The sequence below is a fragment of the Cavia porcellus genome, unplaced genomic scaffold (genome assembly GCF_034190915.1).
Source record: "Cavia porcellus strain 051 isolate PalLab524CR breed Dunkin Hartley unplaced genomic scaffold, mCavPor4.1 scaffold_12, whole genome shotgun sequence".
NCBI lineage: Eukaryota > Metazoa > Chordata > Mammalia > Rodentia > Caviidae > Cavia > Cavia porcellus.
The window spans coordinates 66,147,432-66,162,856 of record NW_026947495.1 but is presented as its reverse complement, the minus strand read 5'-3'; the positions used below and the strand labels follow the sequence as shown (position 1 = coordinate 66,162,856).

At 35.3% G+C, this 15,425-nt stretch overlaps 1 protein-coding gene across 1 annotated transcript in view; it reads left to right on the top strand.

The window, feature by feature from the left end:
- The window catches only part of Sestd1 (SEC14 and spectrin domain containing 1), a 110,270-nt gene that overhangs the window by 67,501 nt on the left and 27,344 nt on the right, over positions 1-15,425 (top strand). The window contains exons 8-10 of the mRNA XM_063259381.1: positions 2,116-2,171; positions 4,871-5,082; positions 12,554-12,676. Coding sequence (XP_063115451.1) covers positions 2,116-2,171; positions 4,871-5,082; positions 12,554-12,676 — 391 coding nt within the window. The remainder of the gene's footprint in view (positions 1-2,115; positions 2,172-4,870; positions 5,083-12,553; positions 12,677-15,425) is intronic.

The window sequence follows — 15,425 nt, the reverse complement described above, 5'->3', positions numbered from 1 at the left end:
CTTGTCAGTGAAAGCTAAAAGAATTATGATAAACAAGTCTCCAGTCAAGATTGATATACAGTATTCATAAAAATTTGCCTTTTGTATAAAACATTGTAATTTGAATCAGCATTTCTTTATAGAAGCTACTTTTTGATGAATAGTAATATATTTACATTTTTATAACTGAAAAATACTAAGTTATAAGAACATTTTTAAAATGAAATATTATATTCTGTGATTCTCTTTTCTGGTAAAATGAAAATGGTTTCAACTTCAAATAAATGATTGTAACTTTATTTAAACATATTAGCACTTTAAATGCCTAGTTTGATGGGCTTCCTCTATCCTTTGTAGAATGAATTAACTTAAAGAATTTATTGTTTTATGATACTGGGTGGGGTAATTGTTGAGTAATATTCTCTATATGTAATTACTTAGATTTGTCATTTTAATAGGTTTCCAATACATTTTACATTATCAATTTTTCTTCTTCTCTTGATCAAGCAGCTTTGTTTCCTCTCTTCTTGATAAAAAGTAGTTTAGGAAGCACATTAGCTCTTTCTGGTCTCTTCATTACTGATCAGTAGGACAATGATTTTTTGTTAGGAAAGTTTTTACTAGGAATCAACAGGCATCCTTTTCTACCTCCTTTGTATCTTGTATATAGAGTAGGCCCTTAGTAAAATGTATCTTTTTATTCCATTATCCAGATAAGTCACATATTAGTAAACAAAAACAAGGTAAAAAGGATGTAAGAGGATCATAATTTTGATACTATATCTTAATTAAACCAGAGTCAGAATGTGGAAACAAATAGCTTGGATGTATGTCTAGTATTACCTTAAGCAGTTACGAGCACTGTTATTCTGTAGATACCACGTGAAAATGCAAATCCTTAAACATGGGTATGTGCATGTGTACAGCTCTTGTAAACACATGGGAATTGAAGGTGTCACACAGAGTACTTTATAAAAATCAGTAGAAGTTAGTCAAATATCTTTGCTTTCTGATTAGTCCATCAAAGTAAGTTTGATGTTTCATATTCTATTCCTCAGGAAAAACATCCAAAAACAGAAAATGAGTCCATGGTCAGCATGTAATGATGTCAACTGTATTTTCCTCCTGAGAATGACAAAGCGTTACAGATTAAGGGTTCTGAGAAAGCACGAAGAAGAGAACTCTGTTTAATTAAGTGCTTCATTAGAATGCCCCATCCTCATGTGGCAGAGGACCCCTTTTCTTTACTAGAAATATCTTATTCTGTGTTTTGAGAAACACTTTGGAAAATGCTGGTTCACCATGTCTACCCTAAAGTGTTACATGACATCTTGTATTTTTGAGTCCTTCTTCAAGGTGCTCAGTGTTATTGCTTAGTTTCTTTTATACTCAGATACTGAAGTTCCCACTCTTGTAAAATTTCATCAGCTTTTTAATGTCAGCCCCCAGGAAGCATCTAGGCTACACAGGAGGTGAGGGTTTAGATCAATTGACAGAAGTGAAGCATTTACTTCAAGGCTGATTAGTTACCACTTATAGCAGCATATTACTTAGCTTTGCTTGGCCAGCCTCCTTATCTCGCCTTAATCTTCTTTTTCCCCTATGCATTTTAAGAAAATAAGGCAGATATTCAGCTACACAAGGAATCTTGATTAGACTCAGGAAGAAAGAGTGTAACTGCTTCCATGTATTTTTACACGTGTGTGCACACATACACCCACACTCCAGTGGTAGAGAGCATATTTATAACTAACAAAAGGTGCTATAGACAAGTAGAAAATTCCTGCATAGTTTTTAATGTGTATTTCTGGGTTGCTGTATTGTTAGAAATGTCATTTTGAACAAGTGTGAATAGTGATTCCTTCGATATATATTAGAAAATACTGTAAATGATAGCAGTTTACTATTTTCAAACAGTGTGATTTTTAAATTTGTTTTGTAACATTGATATTTCTTTGGCTGTTAGTATTTAGTTTATTTAGGTGGACTTCTTTATACATGGGAGAAATTAATGTGGTGAAAATAGAATGTTTTAGGTTTTCATGCATTTATATTTCTGTTTTGAACCTATGCATAAAGAATTTCTTACAGGCACAAATATTAATTTTCAAAAATTATTCTCTTGGTGCTTGCCAGGTCCGTGGATTTAAACTTTCTTCCATCAGTTGATCCTGAAACAGTTCTTCAGACAGGTAAGATGAAAATCCATATTTACTACTATTAGCAATAACAATCCAGTAAAGCAGCTGTGTTGGTTGGTCCATTGACTCAGCATCGATGTGGTACATGTGACAGGAATTTGAGGAAAAATTTGCTACTTCTTTTTGGTTTAAGCTAACTGCATTTTATTAATAGCCTTTGTAGCCTTAAAAAATTATTAACACATTATCTTACCCTTGAAATATTTTGACTTAGCTTTTCCTTTGTTATGTTTTCTGGTACTGCATATTAAACTCAAGGCCTAACATAAGCTAAGCAGGTCCTCTATCACCGCTCTGTATCCTTAGCCCTGAACTTGTTTCTTATTCTGTAAAGCAGAGATAAAAATTGTAATTCATTTAGTTATTATGAAGATGGTTGAATACCCAGTATGTGGCAGGCCTTGTATTTTCATATTTCATTGTTCTAATAACCTTTTGCGATAGTATTTTCTTCTCTAAGAAAGCAAATGCTTAGAGATTTAAAAAAAAAAAAAAAACCCACAGAAATAGCTTGTTCCAGATCAAGTAAGTCTTAAGCTGTCTCACCTTGCCTCAGAGCAGGTTTAAAGGGGAAACCAGAGATACACTATGGTATGGTCACTGTCTAAAAACTCCTAGGACACTGCAGTGACCTTGCAAGCAATGAGTACTCTGTGCTGCATGCTCTGTGTTTTCTGGTAGCTGTTTTGGAATTCTATATGAGCAAATTGGAATTCTTTCCAGTGGAGGTAATTTTATTTGTAATCAAATTTTTCTTTCTTTCTTTCTTTCTTTCTTTCTTTCTTTCTTTCTTTCTTTCTTTCTTTTCTTTCTTTCTTTCTTTCTTTCCTTCCTTCCGTCCGTCCGTCCGTCCGTCCGTCATTCCGTCCTTCCTTCATACCAAGGATCGAACTCACAACCTTGCACTTGCCAGGCAGGTGCTTAACCCCTGAGCTAAGTCCCCAGTCCCTGAAATCACATTTTTCTAATAACAACTCATAATTCTAATCAGAATGTGTGCCAAGCATTGTTTTAAACATTTACATACATTAATTCATTGACTCTTCAGCGCTGTCCTGTGAAGTAGGTCCTGTTATCACCTCAATTTTAAGAGAGAACGCTCAAGAATTAAAAGGTTAAGAAGTCAGTAGCTGTGCAGGTTAGATAGTCAGTAAATGCTAGAGTTAGGACCTGAACCCAGGCAGTTTGGTTTCAGAGTGTGTAAATTCTTTGAAATAATTATTTTGCGCTGTTTCTCTAATGAAAGTGGTATGCATAAGGAACACATGATGGGTAACAGTTGTCAAAGAAGAGAAAATAAATGTATTCTGATATTATTGCCTTTTATGTGTATGTGCAGAGTTTTTGCAAAGATTTAGATAAATTTTAAACATTTGCACAAATATTTGACAGGTATTTTTCCAATGATAAAATGTAATGAAGAGTAAAAACATTTTTGAATATCTTTGTTGCATTGATTCATTTGTCCTAAATTTTCCCAGTGTGAATAGTTCCTTAGAGAACAAAGAAATACTTGTAATCTCTAATTTATGTATAGAACTGCAATAGACTATCAGTAAAAGTACTACTCTATATTTAAAACATAATTCCATGTATATATTTAACATTCTGAAAGCTTCTTATTTTAAGCCATTCAATTAAGGAGCTTTTAAAATTTGTATTTTAAAGTTAACTTTATATGCCTTGTTCTGTTTGCCATTAATTTTTAAGGCAGGCATTAGAAGATTATAAAATGGAGAGGTTTAGAACAATGTGGATGCTTTTTAAAAAACTTAAAATACCTCTAAGTCATAATAAAAGTTATATTTCTATATATAAAAAGACATTTAAAGTTAGGAAGATATTTTATAAATAAAAATGAAGAGATTTTAATATCGGCATATTGTTTAGGGATCTAAATAGTAATCATAACAATTTTATCCTTGAAAAATTTCTTAAACTTACGTTTTGTATGTACCTCCAGATTTTGTTGCCCATTCTGTTAATTTTAATTTATCCGGTGTATGTGCATTTCTTATAATAATTTTCTATAGTTGAACCACATTTAATAAAGTTCTTAGACTACTATGGATTGTCATGAGTCAACAGCTGTTAGGTTGCAAAGGTTTTGTAAATATTATTTTATAGTAGGAATAAAAACTTTCTCCATTCATGCTTATCTTGCGTTCACCTCACTGTCATCCTTTCTTGTAAGTTCTCTAATTGAGAATATGGATCTGTACTGAAATCCTGCAGCATACTGCTTGGATTAGTCCACCAGATGGAAATCCCAAAGTGTACTTTTGCGCCATGAGACATCATTGATTGGCACAATGTCCTGAGTATGAATCCACCAATAAAAAATGCAATAAATGGATAGAAAATTTATAGCTACATATATACAAATGCTACAAATATAGCATACATATATTATGTTATATAACATATAATTGGCATACATATTTATAGTATATGATAAGGCATTTTCATATATTTTCTGTAGCATATGTATAGCATAATATATCTTATACATGGATATTTGCATATTGTACAGTTTTTGTGCTAATTGCATTGTATTACATTTGACCTGCAGGTAGGTAGATTGGTACATGAATAGGTTTTTAAAGCAAAGGACTAGGATTTAGCAGATTGAGAAATGAGAAATGTATTTCTTAATGGGCATTAATTATGAGTATCTTTCATTTGTAAAGGACATGAATTGTTATCCGAATTACAGCAGCGTCGATTTAATGGCTCTGACGGAGGAGTCTCATGGTCTCCTATGGATGATGAACTGCTTGCCCAGCCACAGGTTATGAAATTATTAGATTCACTCCGAGAGCAGTATACTCGCTACCAGGAAGTCTGTAGGCAGCGTAGCAAGCGCACACAGTTAGAAGAGATTCAACAGAAGGTGATGCAGGTAGGTATCTGATTTTAAATATATGTTTTTAATTCTAAATTGTTTTTCCCTGATAATTTCTTAGGTAACTGACTGAATTTTTACTTACATTACAAAGTGAACTTTAGACATTTTCAAATTGGATTCTAAAACTATGTTTAACTAGTATCTTTTATACAAGATAACTGAATTAAAGTAATATTTTTACAGTGATTATTCCTACCTGAGTCCTGCTGTCTTATTTCTTCCCTTCTGTCTTTCCTTCTCTTCGTTCTTTTGCTAATTGAAATAGGGACCATGACACTTCTTTTGAAAGTCTAGTGCTTGGGAAAAGCCGAGCACGCAATTCATGATACCTGTGATATTTTCTTCTGTTGAATGAAACTCTGAAGACCTACTTTAGTGGGTGAATTTTTTCTCTGAAAGGCCAAATATTTATGCTTTATAAACCAATACTGCTTTCCTCTAATATTGTAGGAAAAATGCAGAAACAGACGTGTTAATGAATGTGTGGGCCTTTTCTCCAGTTAAACTTTTGTGTACAAAAATGAGTGATGGATCAGAACTAACTTATTGTTTATATAGTTTGCTGACCTTTGAACTAGAGCATTAGGGTGTCATAGTAAAAAAAAGGTGAAGGTAGGAGTTGGATCATAGAATATGCTGAATTCTAGACAGAATACTGGAACTCTAATCCATGAAAACCACATACACTTTTAAGATTTCTGAACATACTTTAATTAAATGTGACGTTTTCTGTATACTCATGTTGAAAAGCGCTTCTCATAAGCCCAAGTAAGCTTTAGACAGTTTGAGATTATCTTTGCAAACCACAAAAAAATGGGATAACATAGTGATATAAAACTCAGGTTCTGAGTCCAGGTTATCTAGGTGTGTGCTCTTCAAGAAACATGACCTTGGAAAGAAAGTTTTGTATCTACTTTCCTCATCAGTAAACATAGAATGTTGACATTTCCTATCAAATGGGGCTGTCATGAAGATCACAAAATAATTTTTTAATAAGTAGTGTTTGCCAGGTATTGATATAGGGGAATGAAACTCGACCTACTATATGTCAGTATGAGTTTGTGTTCTCTAAAATCAAAGAATGAATTTAAGGAACAACGGAGGTTAAGAATGAAATATATTTACTGAGAGAAAGCAAGCTTCTGCCTGAGCGACAGAGGGGTCCTGAGTAGATTGCCAGGGACACTGTCTTTTCCAGGGACTTTTATAGAGTAAAATCATGAGGTTAGATGGGTCAGAGGTTGTGTCTTAGTTACTTTTTACTCGTCGCTGAGACAAAATACCTGAAGCCCAAAGTTGGTAAAGGAAAGGTTTATTTCTTACCGTTTTTGGAAGTTTCAATCCGTACTCAGTTGGCTCCAAGGCAGGCTGGCATGGCTGGGCCGCAGTTCATGGCAGCTGCAAACAGCAAGCAGGAACCAGCAAAAAGCAAGACACACTTTCTACCTGCCATTACATTACATCTTGGCTCCACCCCTAGGTGGGTGTAGCACTGACACCATCAATCCAAGCACTAGACAATGCAAATGCACAGTGCAAACTCATGAGGCCTGGGGCCCACAGACATAAACCATGACAGGTGGGGAAAAAGGGAATTTGCAAGGTGGGCATAAGGCGGGACAGAATTGTGGTCAACCAATAAGATTAATTGCTCAGATAAAATGGATTAAATTAAGGAACAAATCGGGGAGCAAGTCACTTAGTAAGAGGACCGGCTTAACAGCAGTGACTCTTCCTGTTGGGGGTAGGATGTTGATGCTTGACTTCCTTAGGCTAATAGAGAACTACTTGGACTGTGGTTGTATTTGCTTTGCCTTTTGTCTTGAGATCTGGTTCACAGTGGGAGGTGATTCTCTCTTCCAAGGCTGCAGATATCTGAACTTCTGCTCTGGCTCCTTTGAGGGCTCAGCCCTGTCTGACTGTCTATAATATTTTTAACTAACTGAGCTGCCTGTAACAGTAGCAATTTCTGGCTGTTGAAGTGCAGGCACAGAGAACATGAGTGTTAGGATTCGTGTAGCATTTTTACTTTGCTAAGTACAATATGTAGTCAAAGATAGAGGCAAAGGAATTAGTGTATTGACAAGCACATGTTTGAAATGATGGTTAGGCCAGCTCAGTTGGATAAAGAAATTGGAGAAGAGAGGTGATGATGCCAATATTTATATTTATATTATGTGATGATGGTAGTGAGATTATTTTTAAAAACAGATAAACTTCATTACAGCTCAGCTTTCTTTATTAGGATTACAAGTTAATTGATTGATTCACACATAGTGTTTTCCTGCATTTTTTCATAGATCACAATTTATGGAATGATCTATTTTCCTTATTAAAATGATTCTTGAAATTTAATTATGTAATAACACTTTTTTTGTTACTAAGTTTACTGGTACACAGTACAGTTTAGATATATACACAAAGATCACTTTCGTCATAGGAAATTTGTACCAATACATGATATATCCCATTTCCTCTTTTTTTCCCAGTCCCCTCACATCCCTTTAATCCCTCTTCCAGTCCTCATTTACAAAGCTTTGTTTCCATTTCATCTTTGTATCTTTTCCCCATCTTTCCTTCTCCCCTCACTCCTCTCCCTAGTTTTCCTTTCTTTTGAACCACTTCTTCCTATACACTTTGGTCCTTAGTAACCCTTTTGGTTCTCATATCAAAGAAACAGCATGGTATTTACACATGTGCATCCAATTTACTTCACGTAAGAATGTGATCCCAAAGTGCATCCAATCACCTAGAAACGTTTCAAGTTTATCCTTCCTTATGGCCAAGTAGTGTTTCATTATATTAAAAAACCCACTTCTTTTTTATCCATTCCTTGGTTGATGGGCATTTGGTTGTTCCCAAGATTTTGCTGTTACATACTGTATGCAATAAACATGAATGCACCCGTATTATGTGGTATGATGTTTTAAATTCCTACTGAGTATCTTCCTAGAAGAATTAAAAACATAACACATATTGATTACATAGCATGAACCGTACTATCTTTAGTCTTGCAAATTTGGTGAAAATGTAAAAAAAAAATTTTAAAGATAAAGATGACTATAAAATTGACTGTTTATGTTAAATCCATGAAAACTGACATATATTTATTTATTCCTATCACTGAAAACTTAATGCAAGAGAAATCAATGGCTCTGATAAACTATGTGTTAAGTAGTAACATGAGAGTTATCAGTCACTTCCCATAGTTAAAATTGGCAGCATCAGACCTCATGTGGTATGCAAATATTCTGCATATGGCTGCTGCTGTGATAGCTAAAAATTAGACTTCACATGTTTTTTGGTAGGAGGCAATACCACTTCACTGAAATGTGGTAGCGTTATTCTCATTTATTGTGGCAGTAATTACTGCTAATACTGCAAATAGTATTTCTAGATCATCCATATGCTTTTGTTCCATTGTAGGGAAGTTGTTGATCTCTATACCCTTTCAGCAGGTTGGATGCTTGACATTCCCTCTGTCTGTGTTTCTGCCTGATATGTCCTTACATACTTGCTGATTCTCTCATGTAGTCTTTGAAATCAGCCTGGCTATGAAAGACTAGTAGATAATCACAAACATTTTGGCCCACAAATATTTTAATGATAGATTTTAAAAACTCATCTGCAGAGTAAGACTTTACATATAAATCTAACCATTTGAAGGGTTACATTATTATGAATTGGGCCTAGAACTGTTTTGTAGTAAATTAATATTTAAATTAACTGAGCAAGGTGTTGTGATTGAAATTGTTTTATAATAAAATCTGGCAAAGCACAGTCACCAATGGATTTAAATAAACTTGTTTACTGGGCATCAACCTCAGTTTGCATCACTTTTATTGGAAATACTCACACATTTACTGGGTCTCTATTACTGATATTGCATACTAAGGAAAATTATTTTCTGCATACATTAAAGCTGTATGTGCCTTGACTATGTAACTGGGTTTTTGTGCCAAGGAAGTGTCTTTGCTTTACTTAACATTTATTTTAAAGTTTATGGCTCTGCTGAAATTCCATGCTTAATCCTTTTTGTTCTCCTGTAACAATACCTGAGACTGAGTTATTCTAGAGATTTATGTCTCCCATTACCAGAGACTAGCATGTGGTAAAGGCCTTCTTATTGGGTCACTCAGTGGTAGTAGGTGCAAGGACAGTAGAGCCCATGAGAGATGGCAGTGACTCACATTTCCCCACAGATCCACTCTCAGTAATGATATTAACCCCTGCTTGAGGGTTCTGTCTGCCCCAGCCACCTGGTAAATTTCCACCTCCTAGCACCGATGCACTATGGATTAAATTTACAACATGTGAACTTTGGAGAACATAATGGAACCATATAGCTAGCACATGCTAATGAATTATTTTTCCCCAGTTATCATGATTTCTATTAATGTGCTTCTTTTCTATTTATTCTTTTTTTGAGGGGGGTGGGTATTGGGGATCGAACTCATGACCTCACACTTGCCAGATAGATGCTCATGCTGCTGAGCCAAATCCCAGGTCCTGTAGAGTGTTCTTAAACTTTATATGTTTAAATGTTATTTCATATTGTATAAACTGTACATAATATATTATTGGTTAAAATTTTTAAATATTTTCAGAACTTATTACTGGTAAAGTAATTGCTGAAAATCTTAAAATTTATTTTTCAGTGTATCTGTTACATAACACATGTTAATAAGAAATTATTCTCAAGAAGGAAATGGGAAGTTGTTTTAAAATGTTTATAAAACGCTTTTTATTTCTGTGTTTTAAAGTTTTGAATACAACAGATACTTCAGGGATTTCCTTAAAAAACCCAGAAATCTTACTGGGAAATGTGAGGCGAACTTCATAGAGGACAGAAGGAGTTGGGCTATAGAAAAAATGGCTAAAGCAAAGAGGCTAATAGCTAACAATATTACCTTCTGTGTGAGGGTTTTACATACAGTTATGGACACAGACAGTGGCGCTTTCCGGTAGGTGTCATTAACATTGTTTTTAAGGTGAGGAACCAGTTTGTTACTAGTGGGAAGAAAGCCGGACTTCACAATGAAACTTGTACTTAGTGCTTTCTCTAGCCCAAGGTGATTTCTCATCTGTGCCATTTGTAGAAGAGTAATACCTCTCACAGATAACAGGGCATCTGTGGCTCTGAAGATAGGTACACCGAAGATTTAGGAATGAAAAGCAGAGATGTTGAGGAAGAAACCTTTGTTATTTTAAGGTGGAGTTTTCAGATGAATTTAGCACTCCGAAAATAGTTTAGCCAAAAGACAATTCTAGTGCCTAGGGCTGTTCCAGAGAGCCAGTCAACAGAATTCCTTTGGCTTTTTCATGTTTGAGTTTTTCTCTTTAGCATCAAACTTTAGGAGAAGGTGGAAGTTAATATAGTAATATTTAAGACAGTTTATTAATATTTAAGACACTAGACTGTAAGGACAGAAAACAAGTCACAAAAGATCACTTGCTTGTATTAAGCAAACATTTGAAATGTAGTCAGTTCCACTAATATTTTTAAAAGCACTGGGAAAATTTCTGTATTTTTCAGTTTGCAGTAATTTTAAACAGTAGTTTTATACCTTGCAAAGGTACAGATAAAACCCTTGTTATTAAGTATTTTAGAAATGAGTTTTAAAGCACAATTTTATAATCTACACCAACAGCATTACACCATCTTTGAACCCAAGAAGGTTTTCTGTTTGAAACCTTTCTTAGGAAAACAATACAGAATTAGAGAAAAATGCCATAACTGTTGTCTCGTTTGGTCTATAGTTTTTCATTATATAATTGCTTAGAATTGGTGGAAAATGGAAATACTTGGTGGCAGCGTTGGGGAGGCAGAGCCTGGCAGGTGAGGTAACAGTGGTTTGCGATCCTGTGTCACTTAGATCTCAGGAGGGTCGGCTGGCTGCTGGGAGGCTGGGAGAGAAGTAGGCAGACAGCAGTGAGGAAGTTGGCCTTCATGAAAAAGAGGTTTGTAAAGCCACTCAAGTGTCCTGGCTGTAGCTTCATGGTAAATCATGGGAGTGTTGTAGTTTAATGTTATGTGGAAAACCCAAGATAGAAGTTACTTGTACCCTGAGAATTAGCTGTAGCAACTAAATACAGGGTAATATTGGAAACCCTGCATGTAGAAAGTTCTTGGGATGAGATGTACGTGATTTTTCCTTATGGAGTGGTACTATAATATAATTTTATAAAATGAAAATGCATAACTTAAAAAATTTTTGAAAATGAGTGTATGCTAACCTGGTAACAGCCGAAGTGTGCTGTGGAGTTACACTGCTCTGATACACAGGTCTCATGTGGCTCTGGCCATGGGGTCCATATTAATAAACCACAGACACCTGCTTTCACTTCTTGGGAGCTGCCATAAGGTTAGATTCAGAGTGTAAGTGTGCATCTCTTGCTGAATTCCTTATATACCTAAGTTAGAAAAGTTAAGCTTTGTAATATTTTTGTGAAAATTTCTTTGCTGTGTGATTGATCATGGGTGAAGAGTTAACATATCTTTCTTCCTGCTGGAGGATTTGATCTTTGCTTAGCTGTCTAGCTCTTTTTTTTTGAAAACCTTTTTTCTTGATAATAATTGGAATATCAACTATGTAACTAGGCCATGTTGCTTATAGTAAAAATTATGCCAAGGCCAGACTGGAAGAACTATTAATTTTCAATGCATGGCATAACTTTGGGCATCTTTGAGTTCAGTGACTCTCACACGGGGCATGAAAATTGATGCTGGAATGGTCCCATACCTGGCCATGTGGGTTTTGCCTCCTTATACCTGCATCAGGGATCCAGAAGAGTGACACTTGATCTGTCAGCCTGTTACCCTTCTTCTGAGCTGAGGTAGCGGTGGGGCTTCTTATGGCTCTATTTGGTGATCCTAAAAAGCACCCAGACTATTGCATACTCTATGTTTGTTATTTATTGTCTTTTCAAGTGAGAAGCTACTATTTTAACCTTATTTGTTTATTATTCAGTTTACGATTTGCTTTGGGAAAAGCAGACGGTGAGTCAGGACACAAGCCTTTTTAGTCTTAGTTTTGCTGTAGTAGATTGTTACCTTGGGCAAGTCATTTAATCTCTCTGAAACTCACTTTTCTTAAGTAATAGATAAGAATTTCGACTGATGTAATTTCTGATGTCCCTTCTACTTCCAAATCTTGTTAATTTTCTGGTTCTCTTATCATAAGTTAATTTCTAATCCTCTTTTATAGAAGTATTCCAGATTTCACTTAGTCTAGCAGATGATCAGATAACTGAAAGCTTAAGGTGCTACGCTATACCTTCTCCTAAATTTAGGATTTTGAAATGCTGTCATATTATAGCTTATAGTTCCAAAAGAAACATTTACTGCTTATGCTGAATTTAAATTAAAAATACGTGAGGAATTTTGGGAAGGGAAAACCAAATAGTACGAAACTTTGAAATGCTTTCCATTATATGAAAGTTTCATCTCAACTTTGATTTGCAGGTCGTGAATTGGCTTGAAGGACCCGGATCTGAACAGCTGAGAGCCCAGTGGGGGATTGGTGACTCCATCAGGGCTTCCCAGGCCCTGCAGCAGAAGCACGAAGAGATCGAGAGCCAGCACAGTGTGAGGCTTTTTCTTCTGCTCTGCAAGTTACACTGCTGTCGTTGATGGGCATCGTGGTGCTAAGTGCTAGGTTGCTTTAGACTTTGATATGGGGCATAGGATAAAGCATGTTGATGCTCAGGGGTCATAGAGTACTTTTTGACCACTTTTAGTGCATGCTTATTACTAAGGTTTTGCTTCCAATACAGTTTAATTATATTGTTATTAAAACATATTCCTATGAAATATTAAAAGCTACTTTGACAAGAGTGATGGTACCACGATAGAGGCTTCATCAATAGTCTCTGTGACAGCAGGTCCATCCTTGGTGCTCTGAGGGAGACCCTTCCTGCTTTGCTGAGAGTATCCTTTTGCTGAGAGCACCTGGTGCAGTGGGGAAGTGACAGCTGATTTCTACCTCCACAGAGGACAGAGTACAGAGGACACGGGGTGGTTTTCATTCTCTAGGCACCCAGGGATTCACATTTGCAGAGTGAAAGTGAAAATCAGACAGATCACAGGTGTGAGTGGAGAAATGCAGCGATCTTCAGGTTCGAGGCTATAGCTGTTCAAGAGGATTTAAAGTGCAAGCTCTTGCTATGTGGAGGAACTAGGTATTCTAAGCCCCTACTGTTATAGTTCTGCATTCCTGAGAGAGTAGTCCTTTGTTTTGTGAGTCAGCTGGCTCACCCTCTTGTCCCTTAAGCCATATTGACTCTCATAGTGATTTAGAGTCAGGGAAGTGGCGCTTTCCTGTAAACCCAGCGCTCTGGAGGCTGAGACAGGAGAGTTACTGCAAGGTCAAGGCTAGCCAGAGCTGCATCATGAGGACCTGTCTCAAAAATTCAAGTGGGAACAGGGCCCAGGGATTTAGCTCAGAGGCGTAAGCGCTTGCCTGGCAAGTGCGAGGTCATGAGTTTGATCCCCGGTATCCCCCCCACCAAAAAAAAAAAAAAAAAAAAAAAAAAGAAAAATTCAAGGGTGGAAAAATGTACACACACACACACACACACACACACTGAATACAGAATTGGGAAAATAAAATTTGAATCCATTAATTTCCATGTCTTCATAACTATCTTAAAAAATTAGTTAATGACATTGTTAAACTCTGGACCCAGATGAAGTTTTAAGATCACATGAACATTAAATTCCCACAATGTTTTTTTTTTTTTTTTCTTTTCTCCTCAAATTTCCCAGTTGAAGTAGTAATTAAAAGTTGGGTAGTATTAGAAAATGTGTAGCAAAATGAAAGAGTAAGTATTATGCTTTCCCTGAGACTAAATTCAAATGAATTAGTCTTGTCATTTTGAAGGATACAGTATATTTTAGTGATATTTAATTATTTTTCTTTTACATATACACTGTAGTAAAAAAAAAAAAGAAATATATATTCTATGTTGTTTAGTTCCCACATTTTTTAAAAGTAATTATCCTTCAATATGATTTAGCAGTACTTGTAGATAATCTTCATTCTGCACTGTAAAGAGTCGTAATCTAGTTGAAGGAATTATATGTAAGAAAACTGCCTCATTATTTGGAATTATCTGAAGATAGTACATATGTTTTCTTTTCATTTTTTGTAATTAGTACTTGGAAGATATTTTAAAAATGAAATCCTATAATGGAAAATTTATATGTTTTATGCATTTTCCAGATTCCAACACAATTTTTCCTTTTATGATAAAATTTGAATAACTTATGTTTAACTTGTAAGTCCTATTCCTGAGAGTACAATCTTCTAATTCTCTTAGTACTTTGAAAACAATGTAAGGCTATTGATTTTTTGACATGGATTGTAATTTATTTGAAATTCATGCATTATTCTATATGGTTGGATTCTATAATTTTGTTTCCTTACAAGATTTTGAAGACTGTACTTGCTGAAGAACATCATAGACTTCATCCAAAAAAACTTAAGAGTGTTCTGAAAGTTTTATTTTGTTTTGTTTGGTGAGGTAAATCTCACTATGCAGTTCAGGCTGACCTTGAACTCACTGTGTAGCCCAGGCTGGTCTCAAACCTCATGGCAATCCTCCCACCTCAGTCTCCTGCGTGCTGGAATTACAGGCTGCCTCGCTATACCTGGCTCAGGTATAAGGGTATATAACACACTAGGATCATCAACACAGATTATTTTTAAAATATGCCAAGAGAAATAGTTATAGTTAGAAATTGAATTTACACATTATAAATTCATAAAAGAAAATAAACACTATACATTGCATATAATATGGATAAAATTAAAAATTTCTACCCAGAGATCCTAGGTTCAATTTTTTTGTATTTTTATTATAAAGTGTTAAAAATCAGCTTAAAGAAACCAACTATTTATGGGTGACCCTTTCTATGTGCTTAAACTTACTTACATGTGGAATCAGTATGCAGAACTTTTGAACTACAGAGCACCACATGCTGGCGTGTAGGTTATCTGAATTTTGTTGTTTAAATACTGTAACCTTCTTTTGAAGATGAAGAAACTGAGAGGACTACATTTTTTGATCAGTTGAGTAGCTGGACCAAAATTAAAAAGAACCAGACCTCTTGACACCCAAGTGGCATCCTTTCTGTTTCTCTTGGAGAAGTCTACTAAATGTCATGGATAACCTTAAAAGATAGTGTTATTTTAATTACTAAATTCTTATACTCTTAATTCTTGAGGACATATATATGTTGATATATGTTGACATCTGCATTCACACACAGAGCCCTCAAAGAAACAAAAGCCCTGCCGTAGCTTTGCTTCCTTTAAACTGTGTGCATCTGAGAT